General features: G+C 42.1%; 1 protein-coding gene across 1 annotated transcript in view; it reads right to left on the reverse strand.

Moving 5' to 3' along the window:
* LOC126455664 (leucine-rich repeat-containing protein 15) overlaps positions 1-23,785 on the reverse strand; it is a 99,083-nt gene extending 75,298 nt beyond the window's left edge. The window contains exons 1-2 of the mRNA XM_050091435.1: positions 23,597-23,785; positions 897-1,319 (exon numbers count right to left, since the gene is read on the reverse strand). Of these exons, the coding sequence (XP_049947392.1) occupies positions 897-1,319; positions 23,597-23,785 (612 nt within the window). The remainder of the gene's footprint in view (positions 1-896; positions 1,320-23,596) is intronic.
* Positions 23,786-24,027: the final 242 nt, after the last annotated feature.

A 24,027-nucleotide genomic window follows, 5' to 3' on the forward strand; every position in this document is an offset into this window, starting at 1 on the left:
TACTCAAGTATAGGTCGAACGAGTGTTTTGTAAACCACCTCCTTTGTTGATGGACTACATTTTCTAAGGACTCTCCCAATGTATCTCAACCTGGTACCCGCCTTACCAACAATTAATTTTATATGATCATTCCACTTCAAATCGTTCCGTACGCATACTCCCAGATATTTTACAGAAGTAAGTGCTACCAGTGTTTGTTCCGCTATCATATAATCATACAATAAAGGATCCTTCTTTCTATGTATTCGCAATACATTACATTTGTCTACGTTAAGGATAAGTTGCCACTCCCTGCACCAAGTGCCTATCCGCTGCAGATCCTCCTGCATTTCGCTGCAATTTTCTAATGCTACAACTTCTCTGTATATTACGGCATCATCCGCGAAAAGCCACATGGAACTCCCGACACTATCTACTAGGTCATTTATATATATTGTGAAAAGCAATGGTCCCATAACACTCCCTTGTGGCACGCCAGAGGCTACTTTAACGTCTATAGACGTCTCTCCATTGAGAACAACATGCTGTGTTCTGTTTGCTAATAACTCTTCAATCCAGCCACACAGCTGGTCTGATATTCCGTAGGCTCTTACTTTGTTTATCAGGCGACAGTGCGGAACTGTATCGAACGCCTTCCGGAAGCCAAGGAAAATGGCATCTACCTGGGAGCCTGTATCTAATATTTTCTGGGTCTCATGAACAAATAAAGCGAGTTGGGTCCCACACGATCGCTGTTTCCGGAATCCATGTTGATTCCTACGGAGTAGATTCTGGGTTTCCAGAAACGACATGAAGAAGAGGTGGAAGAGGAGGATACGAAAAGGGCAAACATGTGAAACAAAAATGGAAACGGGAAATTGAAAAAGGTGACCATAGCTACCGCAAGAGAGACGTACCCACTTGATGGGGTTGTCGGAGACGTTGAGGACCTGGAGGCGCGGCAGGCGCGCCAGCGTGGCGCGGTGGTCGATCTTCTGCAGCTGGCAGCGGCTGAGGTCGAGCTCCCTCAGCGAGGGGCTGGCCAGCACGAGTGCCCCGTCCAGCTCCTGCAGCTCGCGCAGCTGGTTGCCTGCCAGCGACAGCCGGCCCAGCCTCGTCAGGTTGGCCAGCAGCGAGTCGGCCGCCACGTGCGCCAGCCGCGAGATGCGGTTGCCGCTCAGGTCCAGCTCTTCCAGCGACACCAGCGCCGAGAAGGCTGCCGCGCTCAGCAGCGAGATGTAGTTGCCCGACAGGTCCAGCCGCGTCAGGCGCGTCAGGCCCGACAGCTTCGCCGGGTCCACCGTCATGATGTTGTTCCTCGAGAGGTCGAGGTACGTAACCTGCGTAACAAGTAGAGCAGTCATCAACCCGAAGATTTTTCGAACACCGCAGTGCTTTACTCGGCACGGTCCTGTTGGGGGTGGTATACCGTTGCCTTCCTCTGAACTCACTTACCCAGCTGGTTGTAGAGGGTGTAGACTTAAACGTGGATTCTGAACAACGGTGTAACTCAACTTCCTTCACATCAACAACCAATGCCAGAGATCAAACAAGTGATAAGTGAGATGTTTCTCCAACACCACGAACTTGAGACATAGTGACCATGAACGTCCGATAACCGAGAACATCACGAGGAGGTATCTGCTCCAAAGACGTTGCAGTCGACTTGGTAGTAGTATCAATACGAATTATCGCAACAGTCAACCAACACTAACCAACAGGTTTGTCAGTAACAGAAAAAGTAAAATCAAAACGACCTCCTCGAAAAACAGATATGACTTGTGTGTTAGAACCCGTAGGTCTTGTAAACTGTCTCATGATGATAATATCTGCGTCTTTATCTGTGGTAGAGGTGTTGATATAAAATGTAAAACAGTTGGCGATATGACTGTATATAATAGTATGTAATAAAGTGGTGGTACATCCTCTGAACTGTAGACATAGAGCTGTATCCTTTACTTTAATAAATCACAAGACAGCAAAAAAGAAACCTGTTCGGTCAGTATGAATGACCCATCCCAAACATCCCAGTTACTCATATCTTGATAAGTCTCGTCAGTTCCGGCCCCTTGTAGTTAGGCCGCCCGCCTGAATGGCCGCGTGCCAGCCGCGCCCAGCTGCCGTCGCGCTGACTAGCGATCCTCAGCGCGACGGCGGGATAAGCGCACTGCGGCTGCTCGAAATTTTTCCAGGTCCGTGACCTTGGATGACGTGTCGTCTATAAATAGCGTTTTTCCGGTAGCTGGCGCATAGTCGGCAGCATGCCTCGTCGCAGGATACATCGTGCCTACGATTTTCAAATGGTTCAAATGGCTCTGAGCACTATGGCACTCAACTTCTGAGGTCATCAGTCCCCTAGAACTTAGAACTACTTAAACCTAACTAACCTAAGGACATCACACACATCCATACCCGAGGCAGGATTCGAACCTGCGACCGTAGCGGTCTCGCGGTTCCAGACTGCAGCGCCTAGAACCATATCCTTCCCTTCCACTATCTGTCTGCTTCCTCATTCCCGATCATTCTGTGTCCATTTTTCCCTCCCCCTCTCTCTGTCTATCGCCTTTTCCCCCTATCTGTATCCATCTCCTCCTTTTCCCATTCTGTCTGTCCATCTTCTCCTCCTCCTTGCTCTCCAGATTATCACCCCACCCCGACAGAAGGTTGCTGGTTCCTCGCGTAAGAACTTGTAACATAAATTTCTCATACATTCGACATATTTCACTCATATTTTCACGCATATTTCTCCTGCATCTCTAGCGAATTACGCTCTTCAGTTACGCTTTCACGCAGATCATATCTCCTGAACTATGTGTCGTACAATGACATGTTTTGCAGGTACAGGGTGTTTCAAAAATGACCGGTGTATTTGAAACGGCAATAAAAACTAAACGAGCAGCGATAGAAATACACCGTTTGTTGCAATATGCTTGGGACAACAGTACATTTTCAGGCGGACAAACTTCCGAAATTACAGTAGTTACAATTTTCAACAACAGATGGCGCTGCAAGTGATGTGAAGGATATAGAAGACCACGCAGTCTGTGGGTGCGCCATTCTGTACGTCGTCTTGCTGCTGTAAGCGTGTGCTGTTCACAACGTGCAAGTGTGCTGTAGACAACATGGTTTATTCCTTAGAACAGAGGATTTTTCTGGTGTTGGAATTCCACCGCCTAGAACACAGTGTTGTTGCAGCAAGACGAAGTTTTCAACGGAGGTTTAATGTAACCAAAGGACCGAAAAGCGATACAATAAAGGATCTGTTTGAAAAATTTCAACGGACTGGGAACGTGATGGATGAACGTGCTGGAAAGGTAGGGCGACCGCGTACGGCAACCACAGAGGGCAACGCGCAGCTAGTGCAGCAGGTGATCCAACAGCGGCCTTGGGTTTCCGTTCGCCGTGTTGCAGCTGCGGTCCAAATGACGCCAACGTCCACGTATCGTCTCATTCGCCAGAGTTTACACCTCTATCCATACAAAATTCAAACGCGGCAACCCCTCAGCGCCGCTACCATTGCTGCACGAGAGACATTCGCTAACGATATAGTGCACAGGATTGATGACGGCGATATGCATGTGGGCAGCATTTGGTTTACTGACGAAGCTTATTTTTACCTGGACGGCTTCGTCAATAAACAGAACTGGCCCATATGGGGAACCGAAAAGCCCCATGTTGCAGTCCCATCATCCCTGCACCTCAAAAAGTACTGGTCTGGGCCGCCATTTCTTCCAAAGGAATCATTGGCCCATTTTTCAGATCCAAAACGATTACTGCATCACGCTATCTGGACATTCTTCGTGAATTTGTGGCGGTACAAACTGCCTTAGACGACACTGCGAACACCTCGTGGTTTATGCAAGATGGTGCCCGACCACATCGCACGGCCGACGTCTTTAATTTCCTGAATGAATATTTCGATGATCGTGTGATTGCTTTGGGCTATCCGAAACATACAGGAGGCGGCGTGGATTGGCCTCCCTATTCGCCAGACATGAACCCCTGTGACTTCTTTCTGTGGGGACACTTGAAAGACCAGGTGTACCGCCAGAATCCAGAAACAATTGAACAGCTGAAGCAGTACATCTCATCTGCATGTGAAGCCATTCCGCCAGACACGTTGTCAAAGGTTTCGGGTAATTTCATTCAGAGACTACGCCATATTATTGCTACGCATGGTGGATATGTGGAAAATATCGTACTATAGAGTTTCCCAGACCGCAGCGCCATCTGTTGTTGAAAATTGTAACTACTGTAATTTCGAAAGTTTGTCTGCCTGAAAATGTGCTGTTGTCCCAAGCATATTGCAACAAACGGTGTATTTCTATCGCTGCTCGTTTAGTTTTTATTGCCGTTTCAAATATACCGGTCATTTTTGAAACACCCTGTACATCCAGTGGTATTTGTGGATATTGTGTGTGAAATGTGTTGTGAATATAGCACTAAAGAAGCAATAGATTAAAACATGGTGCATGTTGCGGCACTTTTTCACGAAGCTCAGTGTTTATAACATGGTATCTTCTGAACAATGTGTCGTATAATCACAGGTTTTTGCAGGTACGCTCAGTGATACATGTGACTACTGTCTCCAAAATATGTTGCGAATAGAGTTTGCAGTAAAGAAGTAATAAATTGTAACGTCATTCCTGATGCGGCAGTTTTACTCACAAATAGCAGAAACGTAATAATCGAGGAAACGTAATAAACGATTAACTTTTTTCTTTTCATCGTTTTATAGGGGGTGTCAGCAAGAAAAATTCTCTTAAAGGTTTGGCATATATGTAAATTTTGTTGCAAGTCACTAAGGGCTCTCTCTCTCAATTACTGGATGAACATCATCTGGCTGTTTGCGCATCATGAACTTCAACAAGTCCTGACCTTCACCCCAACTCTTTTGAGACGGAGGTAGTTCTTACGCCAAAGTGTTTTTTTTTTTCGAATTATAAGCGCTATGTGTACCAAGTCTGGTTGAAATCAATCCACTGGTTTAGGAGAAGATGTGGCATATACCTAGATACATACATTCACTTTTATGTATGGATGTAGCAGACTAGATCAGAGTGTTCGCACTATCGTTGCCTTCCCGACCACGGCACGCACAAAACAGACAAGTCAGCTGACTATATCAGTAACGATTGACGGCCATGACATGTTAAAAGACAACACAGCTAACTAGTTCGGTACAAGTTTTTCAGTAAAACATGAGACTCTCAGAAATTAAATTCATTGGATCATGTGCTAAGATGTTTATACATTCATAAAACAGTATTTATGTTTTATTAAGAACTGACGTTCCATAACTGTACCATGTTTTTAATTGTCTGTTATGAATAGATCTAAGTTTAATGTTTCTTAGTTGACAGCATTCATATTTTAGTGGGAGTCGATATTTCCTTTTGGTCAGCTCAACAATGTGCTGAGAATAGCTTATGCATAAGCCTAATAACTGTTAGTGTGTCGTATTACTGAACCCAGAAAAACAAATTATATCGAAACGGTGAAGTAAATAAAATGCGCTGGTGTGTGAAAAAATGTGCACTATATAGATTCATGAAAAACAAGCTTTGTCCTTACTTAAAATAAATGTTGTGTGACTAGGGCCTCCCGTCGGGAGACCGTTCGCCGGGTGCAAGTCTTTCGATTTGACGCCAATTCGGCGACTTGGGCGTCGATGGGGATGAAGTGATGATGACAACACAACACCCAGTCCCTGAGCAGAGAAAATCTCCGACCCAGCCGGAAATCTAACCCGGGCCCTTAGGATTGACATTCTGTCGCGCTGACCACCCAGCTACCAGGGTCTTTATGTGATATAGACGGACAAAGTAAAATGTGTTGGACAGTAAAGGGACACCGAAAGCCAAACATTATAGTCTGACGATGTCACCTCACGGTGTGAAAGGGACTTCTTACACGTCGTGCCATTCACTCAAACCACCAGTGAATACATCGCTTTAGAATCACAATGCGCAAAAGAATTAAAGAATCTCTTTTTTGAAACCCGTAATTCCATTGCGACGCACAAGTTCGAAATTTAGCTCGAAGGTGTCTACAATCTTCCTATGTACTAGCGAAAAAGCATTGGCACCCGGAGACGTCGTCATCGGGCTTGACGACGCTTCAGAAATTAAGATGTCGATATAAACGAAAAGAAGCTGGTGTTGAAAATGAAGTCACACTGGCGCCAAAATTCACCAAAATTCTGCTCAACGCCACCGTGGAAGTGTACTTTCGAAGCGCCTCTGAATGAGTGCAAATTATTCGCTTCTGACTTGATATAAGAGCGAACCGCAAACTGATAAGACTTTTGTCAATGAGTGGCTTATCAGGTAAAGTCATTAAAGCCTCGAAAACTCGTCACAACAGGGGAACAAGTATTTCCCTGTTCGAATACAGCTTTAGAGTGCTACTCTGTTTTTACGACACGGAGAACGACCCACGAAATTTGTGCAGGTGAGACCATCCCATGTAATAGGTCTCGGCTATCTTGTTGTTGTAGCCTGCTGTACGAAGAAATTTTGTTTAGCTTACGATGTTCTTTTGAATACTCCACAAGTTTCGTAACTCAAATATAGGTTGCGACCACTTGATCTATTCCTAAGCCCTTTGCTCATCATATTCTAAATTTTCGCATGATAATAGTTCATTCTGATGAAATGTAAGAGACACCCCTAGCTACTACACAAAACTGCGAGGAGTTCTTTTATTTATTTTATTTTACATGTCCAGTTCCGTAGGACAAATTGATGACAAAATCTCATTGGTCTTGGAACGTGTCAGTACATGAAATTACAACAGAAAAGTAATAAAGGACAAAATAAAATGTTTTATGAGTCCTAAAGACACAACAAGTTATAAGTTTGTTTAAGAGCAGTCAACAATATAACATAGGAATCAGCTTAATTCTTCGAGGGACTCCTTGACACAACAGAAGAAGTGACCCATGTGGAAATTCTTCAGCTTAGATTTGAAAACTCCTGTATTACTGCTAAGATTCTTGAATTCTTGTTGTAGTTTATTGAAAATAGATGCAGCAGGCTACTGCCTGCCTTTCTACACAAGAGTGAAGGAGGTGCGACCCAGATGCAGATTGGACTTCTGCTTAGTATTAACTGAGTGGAAGTTGCTAATTCTTGGGAATAAGCTTACATTATTAACAAGAAGTGATACATTTGAAAAGCCAATGTCAGAATACTCAGGCTTATGAACAGGGTTCGACAAGAGGTCCAAGAACTTACATCACTTATTGCCCGAACCGTCTGTCTCTGAACAAAAATACCATTTGAGAATAGGAAGAGTTACGCTAAAATATGATGCAATACATCATAAGCGAATGAAAATAAACAAGGTAGATTACTTTTCGTGTTGATCTATCGCTTACGTTAGGTATTGTTCTAATAGTAATAGTAAAAGTGGCAGCATTGAGTCTTAGAACAAAATCCTGAACATGAATTTTCCACGACAGTTTACTATCTATCAAAATACCTAGAAATCTGAACTGTTCGATCTCACTAATCATATGCCCATTCTGTGTAATTAAACCACCACGTTGTATTGAATTGTATGTTAGAAACTGTAAAAACTGAGTCTTACTGTTGCTTAGCGTTAGTTTATGTTCTAGAAGCTATAAGCTTACGTCTTGAACTGAGCTATTTGAAACAGTGCCATCGTTGAACACAACATCCTTTACTATCAAGCTAGTGCCGTAAGCAAACACATCATGGCCTCTCTCAATACTATGGAGAACACCTTGTGCTGTGTGTTATTAAAGCAAGAGGTGCAACAATTGTGAGACACTCCCCGTATTCCATAGTGGTCCAACTACTGAAGCAATATTTTGTGATCAATACAATCGAACAGCTTAATTAAATCATAAAAGACGCGTGTCGTTCAAAAACTTTCGTTTAATCCGTCCAGTACCTCCAGTACCTCACAGAGAAAAGAGAACGTAGCTTTAGTTGTTAAACCACTTCTAAAACCAAACTACGTTTGACAGCACATTATGTGAAATGAAAGCATCAATTTTCCTTACATACACAGCCTTTTCAGTAACTTTTGGAAACAATGATGGCATATAAATAGATCTAACATTATTTACATTATCCCTTCTCCATTTTCATTAAGCTGCTTCACTACTGAGTACTTTAATCGTTCAGTAAACTGACCATCCCTAAAGGAAAAACTAAAAATATGGCTAAATGCAGAGCTAACATATGCAGCACAGTAATTTACTATTCTGCTAGACACTCCATCATATCCGTAGTCTTCAGTGATTTAATTATTAACTCAAATTCCACATTGTCAGTATCATGGAGGTGTATTTCAGATATCAGTCTAAGGAAGCCATTTTCCAAGAGACTCATATGATTCCCTGTACAAAGTGAGTTCAGAAAGCGATTGTTCAACACTGTATATATGTCTGACTTATCAGTAATAGAAACACTTTTGCTACGTGCTGATCTTATATTCTCGATCTTGTGCTGCTGATCAGACACTTTCTTCACGACTGACCATGTGGTTTCACTTTTATACTGTGAATTAGCTATTGTGTTTGCATACCACATCTATTTGCCTTCCTAATAACATTTTCAAACACCTTACAGCACTGTTTGCAATGGGCTACTGTAACTCGATTGTGACTACTTCTAACATTTCGAGATAAATTTCATTTTCTTCTACATGATGTCCTTATCCCATAACTCAGCCATTCTGGCTGCCTTTAACTGCTGGTACCCTGTTCTGAACGCTGTAATGAAGGTAGCTTTGAAAGAGCATGAGAAATGCGTCGAGGCAAACTTTATATTTGTCATCTATGTTATCCGCACTATAAACATCCTGCCACTCTCGTTCCTTAACGAGGTTTAAAAAGCTCCCTACTGACATTGGATTAGCTGTTCTACATAATTTGTAATTATATATAACATTTGTTTGAGCACAAAAACCTTTTAGTATTAAAATTTGTACATCATGGTTCGAAAGACCATTCACCCTTTTGGTAACAGAATACCCATCTAGTAATGAAGAATGAAAAAAAAAATATATATATCTGTGGCTGGGCTACTGTTCCCCTGCACCGTGGTTGGAAAAAATGCAGTCTGGATTAGATCATATGAATTTAGGAAATCTCCCAACATCCTTTTTCTTGCACAATCACATACAAAATTAATATTAAAGTCACTTCTTATTAAGTGAACCAAGAACCCTCTCTAGCTTGAGCAGAAATGCTCTGAAGTCAGTGTTAGGAGACCTATAAATAACAGCAATTGGAAGTTTAGTTTCACTAAATTCAGCTGCCCCTGCCCAACATTCAAACACCTGTACAGTACAGTGCTTTGATACATCAACAACTCAAATGGAATTCTGGTACCCTTCTCTTTCAACGTCGAACTTTTTTGCTTGTATTTACATTACCAACATTCTATGATTGCTTCAACTTCGGTTCTGCTTCAGAAATTATCATCTGAGTTACTGATATGGCTGTATGTCGGAACAATCTGTTATTCGCAGTGACACAGGTTTTGTGGGGGATAACGTTCATGGACGTACCCTGCATATCCTGGTGTGAGAGTACTGGTCGATTTCTTTGTCAACAGTCTTTTTACAAAGCATTCTGAAGCGGCAGAAGTGCCACGGCCGATGTAATTGGTCGAACTACCTCGATACAGGTAACCGGCTTCGTCTAAAAGACCTTTCTGGGTAATATTAATTAATTAAAACAATGATACTAATGACTCGATAACTTACTAATTACTTTGCCATGGAAAAATCAAAGTCCAGATTTGTTGTCTATGATTAAAATTGATCTATAAGTGAGCCACGTTCTGTTTGCTTTTAATTTTTTACATATTTTCCTTTCTGTTCGTTTTTAGCCCCATATATTCTCATGTGAACCCGGCACATCAGTATACTGTATTATAAACACGATTTGCACGAAAACAAACAGCAATCTGTGTAATTGAAGATTGTTTTTTTCTTTTTTCTCCCTGAACTTCAGTTCTTCTTTACAAATATGTCTCTGCTGCTTGTGACGATAATGAATATCGTGTAGTCATTTACTACTAAAAGTTGTAGTAACCCCGTGTGGTGCTAATGTGACGCACGGGTGCTGACATCTGTTGCAACGTCTTCGTCTTTAACCACCTGTAAGAGTCGTAGGATATTGTTTTTAACGTGTTATATTTGATTTATATAATGATATTGCCGCAACGAATTAGTATGACTCTACAATTCACACATGTGTCTGTACTCTAGTTGTCTCAACATCGACAACTGCGTAAACTATTTACGCTGTTTCGTCACACGTTGTCAGCGCAGAAGATTTATTTGATGGCAGGTTATTCTGTGCAAAGGAATATGCACATGTATTTCACGTCGCAAAGCACGCTGGTGAGCATACTGGATATGTATTGACACAACTATAGTTAGTTATTTACTTGGTACATACATCATATTCACGATATACGCTGTGATGTGTAACTTGTTAACAGAACAAACATAGAACACACACACACACACACACACACACACACACACACACACACACACACACACACACTTGCATGTAATATAAAAAAATGTGTATGACTGCATACTGGCCATTTGTAGGGTTTTCCGCACACACACACAAACACACTTGCATATAATATGAAAAAATATATATGACTGCATACTGGCCATTTGTAGGGTTTTCCGCAAAAACGACTAATTATTTTTAATCCAGAATTCCCCCATGGTATAGAAGAAGTTATTAAGGAGAAACATCTTTCACCCATATTTTAAAGCACCTCTAATATCTTTTAGACATTTATTTCGATATCAAAGAGATGTATAGTTCTCTTTTCTCTGTCAGAATTATATTCGCTACAAGGAACTGCAGACCATTTTTCCATCTAGTTTTGTATTGTCGAAAATCTCTATTAGTCTCAAGTAGCAATGGATTGTTGAAAATAAATTTTATAAGTAAATGTACTCTAAAATTGTGCTAAATTTCCCTAGCTGCTTGAAGGGATGCTTGCAAGTTGTGTGCGTCTGAACCTCAGCATGTGATTCCAATTACTTTCGCTTGTGCAATGGATACGTTTTACTGAAGGGAAGTGCTGCACCAGAAAATTATCCCATTATACGTCACAGAATGAGAAAAATGCGAAATATGACTTCTCTACCCAGGAAGTTCGTATTATTCATATGGCAAAAATAGCTGAACCTAAAAGCTTTAAGAGGTCTATTATTTTTCCAGTTTTAAGTTTTTATCAATATGCACATCTAAGGTCTTAGAACTTTTTATCCTGTTTATTATTTCTTGTCGATGTGCTAATTTAACAGGAGGTTGGATATTTTTGACAGTACAAAACTGGATGTGAGCTTTTCTTTCAGAGTTTAAAGTTAGCTCATTTACGTAAAACCAGCCAGCAACTTTCACAAAAGCAACATTTACTATTTTCACGTAGATGTTTCTTCGCTCATCTTCACAAAAATGCTTCTATCATCTCCAGACAGGACCATTTCAGTTTATCCATTTACATAAACTGGCAGTTCATTAACATAAAGCAAGAACAGTAAAGAGCCAATGGTCGAACGCTGTGAGACTCTGCATAGTAATTTCTCCACATGCAGATAAAGAGGCATACCTCCTTGTATTACTTGAACAGTCAGGGTAACTTTCTGCATTTTTCTTAAATAGGAACTAAGCCAGGCATGTCATGACTAATGTACTCAACAAAAATTTAACTTCTCTAATAGAATGTTTTGATTGACACTATGAAATGCCTTAGATAAGTCTTCTCCATAAATGTATAAATAAATGACTATGTATAGCGACCCTCTTGAAATAAAAATCGTGATTGGCTGGATCATTACTTCACAGGTGGGTGACAACCCCTGAATACATCACCTTTTCAAAAATTTTGGAAAATGGTGTAAGGAGTGACAGTGGATCGTATTTGTTGACTGTAGAGTCACACTTTTTATAGAGAGACTTAACTATGGCACATTTCAATTTGTGTGGAATAATGGTGAATTGGACAAGTGACTAATAATATTACATGTAGTAGAGTGACAACATTTAAGTACCATATTGGAGATATTATTCACTCCATATGAATTTTTGATTTTTAGAGTCAGGATAATCGGTTATGTTTCAGATAGGGGTGTCAGATTAATTTTTATGTCATTAAATGTTCTCTGTATTGCTTCTTTGGCGTACTGTTTAGCTTTCTGTTCTGAATTAAATGCACCAGTTTTCTGTACTATTTAAAAAAAATAATTCTAAAAAATATCTACTACATATGAACTTACAATGACCTTTTCTTCTTCAACAGAAATTGACTGATGACCACAGCAGTTGAGTCCCATAGTGCTCAGAGCCATTTCTTCAACAGAAATAATGTCATCTTCTGTGGCCTGCTTCCCTGTGTCCCTTTTAATAGTACTCGATACTGATTTTATTTTATTGTCTGATCAAACAATTAAAGACAAGGTGTGCTTAGTCCTTGACTAATTTTACTTGCTCTGAGTATTATCTAGTTTCCCCTTTTTTGTTGTGAAGTGACTTTGATACCTGTAATGATCCAAGGTTTCTTTAGCGACTTCACGTCATTGCACTAGACAATCCTTTAGGAAAATTGCTTTAGAAAATGGATAAAAACTAATAACAAAGATGTTGAATCTCTAGCTAGCATTAAGCCTATTGACAATTCACCTCAGTCACCATTTTTAAGCTTTCTTTAAAATCTTCAGTACTTTTGTCATTAATCAGCCTCACTGTTTTCTTCGAGTATTTCTGAACCGCACACGGATCTAAGTAACGTAATGTGGCTAACTGTACATCGTGATCTGACAGCCCGTTTACTATTGGATAGCATGCATTTCTTTAACTCCTGTTTGCTATATGAATACATTATCTAAAAGGCTACTACTACCTGTAGCAAAGCAAGTAGGGAAGTTTATGCCTGATACAAATTTTTAAGTGGCTAAACGCAGTTCTAGATCACTTTTGTTATCATAGTTCTCCAAAAAATTACATAGAAATCACGACAAATTAATAACCTTTCTTCCTGTATAATAGAAAACACAAAATTTAATGAGTATTTCTGTATTACGTAGTAAAGAACAGTACAGGGTAGCAAAAACAAGTATTACTTTTCTATTAGTAACTTACTAGCGGTGATCTATACGGTATTTACTTATTTCTATATTTTTGTGGTTTCCTGCCACGAGCCGTCGTTGCAGGAGGCGATCTATAAATTTGTACTGTAGTCTTCTTATGAAGACTGTTATTTGTCAAAATTTGAATTAAGATTCCTTTTTTCTGAAGGGGGTCAAAAGCTCCTTTATCCATATTCGATTTATATGAATAAGCACGTTATCTGCAGCCACTTGCATTAAAATTTTGTATTCATATGTTTATATTATATTCAGACAGACAAATGACGTCATTTTCTTTCCAAATAAAATGATTCTGCAAAAAAATTAATTTTATGTTAACCTCCTCTAATATTCTGGTGAAGCAAGTTGATTTAACGTACCTTAGGATGATTTGTCAATTAAATTTCTTTTAATATTGTCTGTGTGAACTCTGAATTTGTCCTAAAGTCAGTGTCACACCAGACGCAAATAATTTCGGGCATTAGCCTTTGTTTGCTGGTAGATACCATTACGTTTTCTGCTAATAGCTTTGCCAACTTGTCCTTTCATATCCCTTTCAGATTTGGCCCATCTTACTACAGCAAATACTGGGACAACACACGTCCGAAGGTGCCCCTCAGCTCATGCAAGCTCGCTTAACAGCATAGTTAATCCAGTTTTGGTAATGGCGTCACAGAATTCCCACAGAACTCTATCTGTCTGCACAATAGCTGCTCCCATATAGTCCACATCTTGTTTTTTTCGTTTTAAGCCAGATTGTTTGCAGCTCCCTGAACTGTCAGCACCTGATATTTCTTGTTAAAATCCCTACACATTTTTCCTAAGTTTCCTATTACCTCGCTAAGACTAGCACTTGATTATAAAAACCTTCTGACTTCGTACCCTACAGCTAATGTTCGGTGTGTTTGGTGTAGCTGTTGATGCAGACCCCTTCAATGACTGCTGTCTAGCGGTAGAAATCTTCCTCCTCCGTTTACGCTAGCACTCTTCTGTTGCATCCTACATTCCTGCGCATCTATAAGAGACTCTTACCTCTCTAATCCTGGCAGCAAGTGAAATATGTTGCTTAGTTGAATGTCTAATTTCGTTAACAAAATTTTCTCCAGCCTGCAATTTACTTCTCATATTTTTCCAGCTGTCCTTCTCTTTTTCAACTTCAACTATCGTAATTTATATTGCACATTTTCAAACTCTACCTGAAAGACACAAATCATGATCTCCTGTTCTCGATTTTTCTGTCTTTCTGGCATAATATAAAATTTAATGGAAGAGTCTCATTGAGCAACCTTTTCTCTTCCCTAGTACAGCCACACCAGTGGAACAATAACATACAATTTTCGTAAAACATAATTGACCTGCTTTATAAAACCATAGAATTAATGAACTAGAATGCACTCTTTTCATATCATTCTCACTTGTGAAATTGGGCCTGAAATTACAACTGCAAGCACGAGCAGAAAAATACGTTCTACATCTACACCTACAGCTACACTCGGTGAGCCATCTTACAGTGTGTGGCGGAGGATGCTTTGTGGATCACTATCACTTCCCCCTCGTCCACTCGCGAATGGCTCGAAAAAAGACCGATTGCTGGTAAGCCTTCATATGGGCTCCAATCTCTCTAATTTTACATTCATAGTCTTTTAGAGAGATATACGTAGGACGTTACAATATATAGGTGGACTCTTCTAGGAAAGTACTCGAAACTTTGACACTAGACATTCACACAGAAGTCTCTTTCGCAGCGTCTGCCACTGCAGTTGTCTTAGCATCTCTATGACGCTTTCGCGCTCACTTTATGAATCTGTAACGAAACACGCTGCTCTTCTTTAGAGCTTCTCTTGTTCCTCTCTCAATTCTATCTGTTACGGATCCCAGCCTGACGGGGAATATTCAAGTACTGTTAAGTTACTTCCTGTGTGCCTGGGATACATTTCCTGAGGATATATCAAATGAATCTCATTCTGGTATCTGTCTTATTTACCACGACGCTAAAACGTACACTAAGGTAACTGCAGTTATATTTATAATAGCAGGAAACGTTCAAAAGTGGCCTCTGATCTTTTATTTATGTAATTATTTACGACAGCGGAGTTCACAGCGATCTCGACGGTTCACTGTTACCAACATATAATAGTAGCAGTGCTATGACATCGTATTAGCAGGCGAGGTAAATCTGTACAGACTGTCACTGGCATGTAGGTAATACATCTGTCATCATACAGGAACGTCATTTTCATAACCCGTTGTGGGGTTTACGTTTGATCTGTTTCCCTGCAATCCGTTTCTGCACATACACTAATGCGGAACAGTTTTGCGTTTATTGTGCTGTAATTTCACGATACTCCTCGTAGAAAGCACATTCACTGACGACATCCATTACTCGCCGTTAATATTTTAGAAGTGCGTGACTTCTGACGTCTGGTACTGACGAACTGAAGTGATAAAACCGTTGCCGCTAATAATATGCGATCTTCAACATTTCCATACAGGATGTAAAAAATTCATCTCAAACGTTTCAAGCGTGATGTAAGTGCTAATAAGATGCACATTTGTGTGTAACAACGCAGCGGAGACATATGGGGAGAGACGGATTTGCATGTGACTTTCTGAGACAGTGATCTGAACGATGTTCTATTTCAGAGGTGTAGTTGAAACTGTCACTTATCTATGTAGATGCACAAGACATCTGCGTATTAATGTTTACCTGAAACAGTCAAAATGGCTAGTAGATACACGTATAATCGCTTCAGATTTTCCACCTCTTGTAGAATATTTTGCACCCGTTGATGTTCAAGCCACAAGAACCGTTCTCTAAATACCAGCGCAGAATACTATGACAGGTGACGTACACTTGATGTAGAACCCTCCACGGAGCAAGCTGCGAAGAAGATAAGGTCCAAGCAGACTCATTTGTCAAGTATCTCTACGGGATAATGATAACAGATTACACTCATACAAAAATAAACGTACCGGACAAAAACCGTAGTCGCCCCCGAGAGACATCACGCTAATCCCTCGTAATACCTCTCCTGAAAAATGAAAAACGAACACACTGACGGAAGCGAATAAGACCCGCCATACTTGCACTGGACGCTACGAACGGGCGGTACATGCGATGATGAAATGCGCAGAGCTTCGGACACACCAGGAACCGCGTTATCGGCCGTGGATTGTTGCTAGCTGGCCAGTTGCAGCCAGTTAGCCGTAGCTGACGGAGCTCCGTCTGTGCCTTCAACATTGTTAGCATGGTGCGACAGCGCATACGTAAACCGTTTGTGCAATTGGTGGAGTCATCGACAGCGTATAGCGGGCCTGCGGGAGGCCAGGTGGATGTACCGCAGAACTGCGCAACATGTGGTGCGTGAAGTACCCACAGTGGATAGATGTTGTCGCCAGTGGTCAGCAGTAGGTGCACGTGCACCTCGACCTGGATTAGGACATTTGCGACGCACAGATGCACCCCAAGACGGTCGTATCCGACGAAGTGGCGTACTGGACAGCAGTCACTGCACAACAACCTAGGGACGCGATTACTACAGGGATATCAGCGTGAACCATTCGCAACCGTCTCCATGAAGCAGGGCTACAGTCCCGCGTACCGTTAGGGTGTCTTCCGCTCACGTCGCAACATAGGTGTTTATGGAAGGACGAATGGTGACCTGTCGTCTTCAGTGATGAGAGTCGATCCACCTTGGTGCCAATGATGGTTGTACGCGTGGGTGGGAGCGAAAATCGGGAGTGGATACGACAGAGGAGGAAAGGGCCAACACCCAGCATCAGGGTGTGGGGAGCAAAACCCTACACTGGCCCTACGCCTCTGGTGATTGTCGAGGAAACATTGAACAGTGCAAAGTAGATTCAAACCATCATCCAACTCATCATGCTACCGTTCATGGACCAGCTGGGTGATGTGCTTTTCCAACAGGACAATGTACGTCCACAAGTATCCCGTGCCACCGAACGTGCTCTTGAACGTGAAGGTCAACTACCCTGGCCAGCAGGATCCCCTGAACTGTCCTCCACTGAGCGTGTTTGGGACTGGATGAAATGTCATCCTGCGTGGTCTGCCCGTCCGGTACGAATTCTGGCCCAACTGAGGCACCATGTGGAAACTGCATAGCAGGCAATTCCCCAAGACTACATTCAGCACCTCTACGATCGTCTCCATGGGCGAAGTACAGCCTGAATTGCTGCATAAGGAGGGTATATACAATCCTAGCGCTGACATTGTGTACATTCTGTTGATTGTACTCACGTGCGTATGGCTCTGTCTGTGTGATCACACGTTGTATACATCCTCAAGAATGTGTCACTTACTTATGTGTGCTCAAAACCCATCAGATAATATTATAAACGTTCGTGAAGCAAGTAAGTGTTGGAGAATCGCTGGGATTTTGTTTTAAAAAACAAGTTTTAGATAATTCTTAGCTTCCTATACCACTCTCTTTTTCCCACTTTTCCTATCCGGCTAATATTAGGTGATGATATAGTAGTTTTTGTATTTGTTAGATTAATAGTACAGTCTTGAGAGAGCTTATGTTTTTTATTAAATATTACCATGATTCCTTGTCTCAACATCGATTCTGAAATATTTTTCGAGGTTTTGTGATAGTGAGCAACGAGTTAAGCTGGACGGTGCTATTACGGTGATACCATTGACTGACCACCATTGCAGTAGTATTAAATGGATATCACATGGTCACAGAACCTGCATATATTCTAAATTTATTACACGAAGTCTGGTCTGTTATAAAGAATCACTGCATTGCAAGGCCTATACAGTCACTGAAATACCAATTCGCAGTCACGCATCATCCTGTTAGAGAAAATCAGCAAACACTGATTACGCCTATTTCTTTCTCAGCTCTCGTCATTAAGATAATTTCACATTCCCCTCTTGCTAGTTATTAAATGATTAACCTTTAATCTTTTACTTGAAGTGAAAGAGGAACTGTAAGTCCCACATATTTTCTGCAGCATTAAGATCATTTTGTTTAAAGGACCAAATGAAGTGCGATGGGAAGCCCGAGTTTTCATCAAACCAGAAACCTGTGCATGTAGCTATGTGAACAGAGCTGTTATTACCTTGGAAGATGGAACTGTCCACAGCATACTCCTCATGAAGATATCGAGGAAAGATTGCCGAGAATGCTGAAGTAAACATTCTGGTTCTTCTTCATGGTTAACGAAATGAGTGGGCTCAGATCACAGAACGACGAACACTCCAACAACATTACAGAACAGACTATAGCCCAATCTGCAATCTCCAAATACTGCAGGTTAAATGCCTCATTGGGATGTCAAAGCTCTCGATGCTTTGCATAATTTAGAAACATGCAAAACGTAGATGTGACGGACCAAACTAACATCTTCCTGTCAGCTATTGTCAAGCTTATGTATTATTTGGCCCTCTGAAGACGTGGAACTTTGCGTACCACTGTGAGAAACGGCCAACAGCAAATGTAAATTGCATGGAGTTTTTTTTTGCAATGTTAGCTCTGAAACTAGTTGAGGCGAACCTGCATTCACTGGCTACACAATTATTGTCGCGTTTGAGACCTACTGGTAACTGACGGAGAGTAACACTTGAATACAGTCCTGGTCAGTTAAGACTGTTCTTACGTTACTGCGAATGGTACACAGTTCCTTGTAGACAAGTTCGACAGCCTGCGTTGACACGCCAGCAATCGGACAACTTCATTCACGGTGTTGTTATAGGTACGTCCAAACACGATAGACCCTTTCTGACATTCTGTCACGTATTCGCATCAAACCGCGTTGCTGCACTGATTCATTAAAGGCAAGATCATATACACCGTTGAGGAAAGACATCATGACCACCTGGGTAATAGGATATTATTCCACTTTTCAAGCACAGTACGCAGAGATTCTACTTGGTATGCATTCTACAAGTCGCTTACAGAAGTATGTGATATCAGATGTCTACCCACAGGCAATTCCTACGAATTACGGGATGGTGGTTCATAGGCAGGCAAATGGTACCCGATATGTTTTTCAATGGCCTCATATCAGACACTTTCGTTGGCCAAGACATCGATGGGAGTTCACTATAATGCCCCTCAAATCACCGCAGCTCGATTCTGACCTTGCAACACAGACAGTTATCCTGTTGGAAGATCTCATCGCTAAAGGGGGAGACTTCAAGCATGCGATGCTGGTGGTCCGCAGTAATGTTCACGTAGCTCACTGCTGTCGTGATGCTTTCTGTTAGCACCACATATCCCATGGAAGCCCAACTCTTGTACCTCACAGCGTAATTTTGCCCTTACTGTCTTGCATCTGTAGCGCGGTGCTTGTTTCGTGCAGCCATCCGCCTGGATGACGGCATGTAAGTCATATATGACTCTGTGGTTGGGTCAACACAGGACCACGTAGGGGTCATGTGATGTGGAGCTCTCTGTTCAACAATGTGCTCTGAACGGTGTGCTCCGAAACACTTGTGCTTGTAGCAGCATTGTACTTCGTCGTAAGATCTGCCACAGATCGCTTCTTATCCTGGATTACACAGTGGGGCATACTCTGATCAGTTTTGTGATGAGAAATGGTCATCCAGTCCCATACGGCTTATTCGTTATTTCACCGCCCTTCAACCATTTTCCATACTTGCTCACGACAGTAGTACGCCAACAGGCGACCAGCATCACTGTTTCAGAGATTCTCGTTTGCAGCCGCAGCGCCACAACAGTGTCCCCTTTGTCAAAGCTGCTTACGTCAGTGAAGTTCCGCATTTGCGGCCCATATCTTCTCTATAATGACTGTCCATTCGTCTCCTTCCGCAAAAGCACTAGGAGGAATTCAACCTTGCTGTGGGCGGTGATAATAAAGTTTTGGCTTATGAGTGTACACACCACTTCACTGTCATGATTTACATCAGAGTTGGAGTCACGCAACCTCCAGGTACCGGTTCTGCTCCATCTACAACACTCCAGAGCGATCATTGTGGTCTTTTAAGGGCGTGCCTAATATTTTTTTTCAGTTAGTTTATTTGTCTCTTTACCTCCTCTGTCATCAACCGTCTCTACAGGCGAAGTGGCTAACGTACTCCTGTGTGGTGGAGCTCGACTCGGAGATAAGCTGGTTGAAATCCTGGTGGAAGAGAATTTTCGCTACCAGTGTTTGGCGGGCAAGGGAAGGTGAGGTGGTAAAAATGGTTCAAATGGCTCTGAGCACTATGGGACTTAACAGCTATGGTCATCAGTCCCCTAGAACTTAGAACTACTTAAACCTAACTAACTTAAGGACCTCACCAACACCCAGTCATCATGAGGCAGAGAAAATCCCTGACCCCGCCGGGAATCGAACCCGGGAACCCGGGCGTGGGAAGCGAGAACGCTACCGCACGACCACGAGCTGCGGACGTGAGGTGGTAATGTAAGGTTCCTGCTCACCAGTTTTGTGTCAATGTCCTGAATTAAATTCCAGCGTCTGAAAGTTAAGCTACATGCACCGTTGATGGTATTTCGTTCGTTGGATGGGGACGTTAAGCTCGATGGTTCTATTTCCGAGGAATAGGCTATGTGGCGGTTGCATCATCTCCCTTCCCTTCAACCATAACAACAGAAACACAATACTAAATTCTACAAGTTCTCATATGAACGACACAGGTACACACTTGACTCTTCGTATCAACTCGAAAGGAGTCCGTCCCCCGTAGCTGAGTGGTCAGCGCGACAGAATGTCAATCCTGGCTAGGCACGCACAAGCGATTTTTCAGTCGGCGCGACTTAACAATCGCTGTCGCTGAAGTACATTGTGGTGCGCACACAGCGGCAGGAAAATCGCAACTACTCTCAGTACCAGCATGGATTTCATCGAAACAGCTTGTCAAATGTCGTTACTGGGTGCATCTGATTGTAAGTCAGAGAGTAGTGAAAGGTCAGTTTTACAAATTACACGAAGAGTTACAGAATCACCCAAATAAATTCTTTCAATACTATCGAATGAGTAAGAATAGTTTTGATACACTGCTTCAGACAGTAGGACCGAATATAACAAAACAAGATACGACATGGAGGAAGTGTATACCACCTGAGGGGCGCTTATCGCTGACTTTGAGGTGAGCACACATTATTTCATTCAACAGTTTTTATTGCCCTTTTACATTATTTATTAGATACATCAAGAGAATCATTTCATTCAACAATTGTTGTTGCCATTTTACATTATCGATCAGATACATCAAGAAAATCACTACTGCAAGTCGAAACTGGCGAACTTGTTTCATGAGAAAACTGCAAAACCATGTTGCGCATAGAGGTTTCTGTGGTCTTGTTGCGGTTGTCAGCAGAGGGGCACACGAACAAATTTTGTGGAGGTTCCGTTTCATTTAGGACATTTGAAGAATACGGTTGAACGAATGAAGATGCTGAAGAATAAGTTGCTTGAGTGGTGTTATTATTCGCTTGAGTTGTGTTATAACACATGTTCGGATGCTGTGGAAAAATCGGTGAAAGCTGATAATATCTGGCATTCCTCATCACATTCAGTATTTCTATTTTCGCGTAATGTACCTTAATACTTTTATGAATAAATATTAATGCTGTTACTGAATATTATTTCTTCCAGATACCTTGCAACTGGAAATACCTTTCGTTCATTACATTACGAATATCTACTGGGAGCCACTACAATCAGAGAAATTGTGAAGGATACATGCGAGCAGTTGTGGCAATGTCTACAGCCTGTTCATATGGCAGAAAAAAAAACTGAAGATGATTGGAAGATTATTGCCAAACAATTTTTAGACAGAACTGACATTCCAAATTGCATTGGTGCTATGGTTGGGAAACATGTGAGACTGAAGACGCCTGCTGACAGTGGCTCAGAGTTTTATAATTACAAGAATTATTTTTCGACAATACTTTTGGCCGTAGTGGACGCTGACTATTGTTTCACTGTGATAGACGTGGGCTCGTACGGAGCCAATGGGGATTATAATGTGTTTAAGAAATCCAACTTCTATCAAAAACTGAACTCTAATCAGTTAAACATTCCAAATCCTCAAAAATTACCAGACGACGAGGAAGGAGAGCCTCAACTTTTTAATTTTGTAGGAGATGAAGCATTTGCACTGTCTAGACATATTCTGCGGCCGTACTCGGAGAAAAACCTGACAATGAAACAGCGTGTTTTTAATTATAGACATTGTCGTGCTCGTAGAATGGTGGAATGTACTTTGGGGATTTTGGCTAACAAATGGAGAATATTTCATCGACCGTTGGATGTGGATGTTGGTTTTTCAGACATAATCATGAAAGCATGTTGTATTCTGCATAATTTCGTAAGACGAAATGACGTTGTACGAACTGAGGACGAGCCGTACGAATGCCTTCTACAAGGCTGTGAGCCTGTCGGAATAAGAGCTTATGCGTGTGGTATGCAGATAAGGGATTATTTTGCAAACTACTTTGTGATTCCACAAGGATCAGTATCTTGGCAATATGAAAAAATTTAAATTGTTGTAACTGTGATGTCTACATGAATGAATAAAGTAAGTGAACCATGAAATATCTTTGTTAGTCTTTTCTGGTCCAGGCAATTCAGTCCAGTTCCGAATTAGGCTGCAGCATACTTCTCCCCATAGTTTCTCTTTCAAATTGCTATCACTGTATTCTTTTAATTTCCTATTTTAGAGAGCTGATCGCTTTTCTACTTCTGCAATTAGTCTTTCTGAATCGACAACACAACTTACAATGTCATCCGTAGCGCAACTTCCGTTATAGCACATGCTGCTGGCGCACTGAACTTGTGTGTATGCAACACAGAGCAGAGCGTCGCTAGTGCGCGCGGGCCCATGCCAGTGCCTGTGAATCATTCCACACCTGCGACAGTCGCGTCGCGCGTGAAATAGGGCCGGTTGCGTCTTTTAAGTCGCCGCTACTTTTTTGTCGCACGTGCGCTCGCACCTATTCGAGCCACTGTGTTTCATTCTTGCGACAAATAAATTGCACGACGGAAAATCGCCAGTGCGCGCCTAGCCTAAGGGCCCGGGTTCGATTCCCAGCTGGATCGGCGATTTCCTACGCTCAGGTACTGAGTGTTGTGTTGTCCTAATCTTCATCATTTCATACCCATCGACGCGCTAGTCGCCGAAGTGGCATCAAATCGAAGGACTTGCGCCCGGCGAACGGCCTACCCGACGGCAGGCTCTAGTCACAGGACAGTTTTTAGCTCGAAGGGAGGCAATGGTATACCATCTCCACTAGGGCTTCGCCTAGAACGGTGATGAAGGATATCTGCATCTACTTCCCCGCGTAATGGACTACTCCGACATTGATCTCTGTCGTGTTCCGATATCGTGAGGGTTATCCAGCCTCGGATAGGGTTGTTGCAACTGAATGTGGTCAGCCTACTCACGCTTTATGGCTACGTAATTGTTATAATTGCTCATCGACGTATTATAACCAGCCCTGAATGGTCCCATACTGTGTGGAAACTGCGCGTGGCTTACATTTGGGTCGAGGCCTTCCGGTATGGCTGTGAGTGACTGCGACGAGCAGTCGACGCGGGCGCCGTCCGGCGGGTGGCAGCTGCACTCTGAGGGACAAGAGTAGGCCTCCGTTGGGACCACCAGAGCCAGCAGCAGCAGCAGCAGCGGCGGCGCCGCGGCCACCGTCCTCTCTGCCAGGCGAGACCGCATGCTCGCCGTCACTCTGCTCCTGAAACAAAGGTGCGACACTCTCAAAATGGTCTCGCCTTGGGCAAAACAATTCTCTCCTCTTATACCCAGTCATGTTTCACTGAAATTAGAGCATCATCAGTGTTTTTAATTTTCTATTAAACAACAAAAACAATTGCCTTTACTTTCTGTACATATACAGGTTGCCCAAGACGTAAGGTCAGTATTCAGTGATACGACAGGAAAGATCATTCGAAGCAAAG

This window comes from Schistocerca serialis, chromosome 1, assembly GCF_023864345.2.
Source record: "Schistocerca serialis cubense isolate TAMUIC-IGC-003099 chromosome 1, iqSchSeri2.2, whole genome shotgun sequence".
NCBI classification, from domain to species: domain Eukaryota; kingdom Metazoa; phylum Arthropoda; class Insecta; order Orthoptera; family Acrididae; genus Schistocerca; species Schistocerca serialis.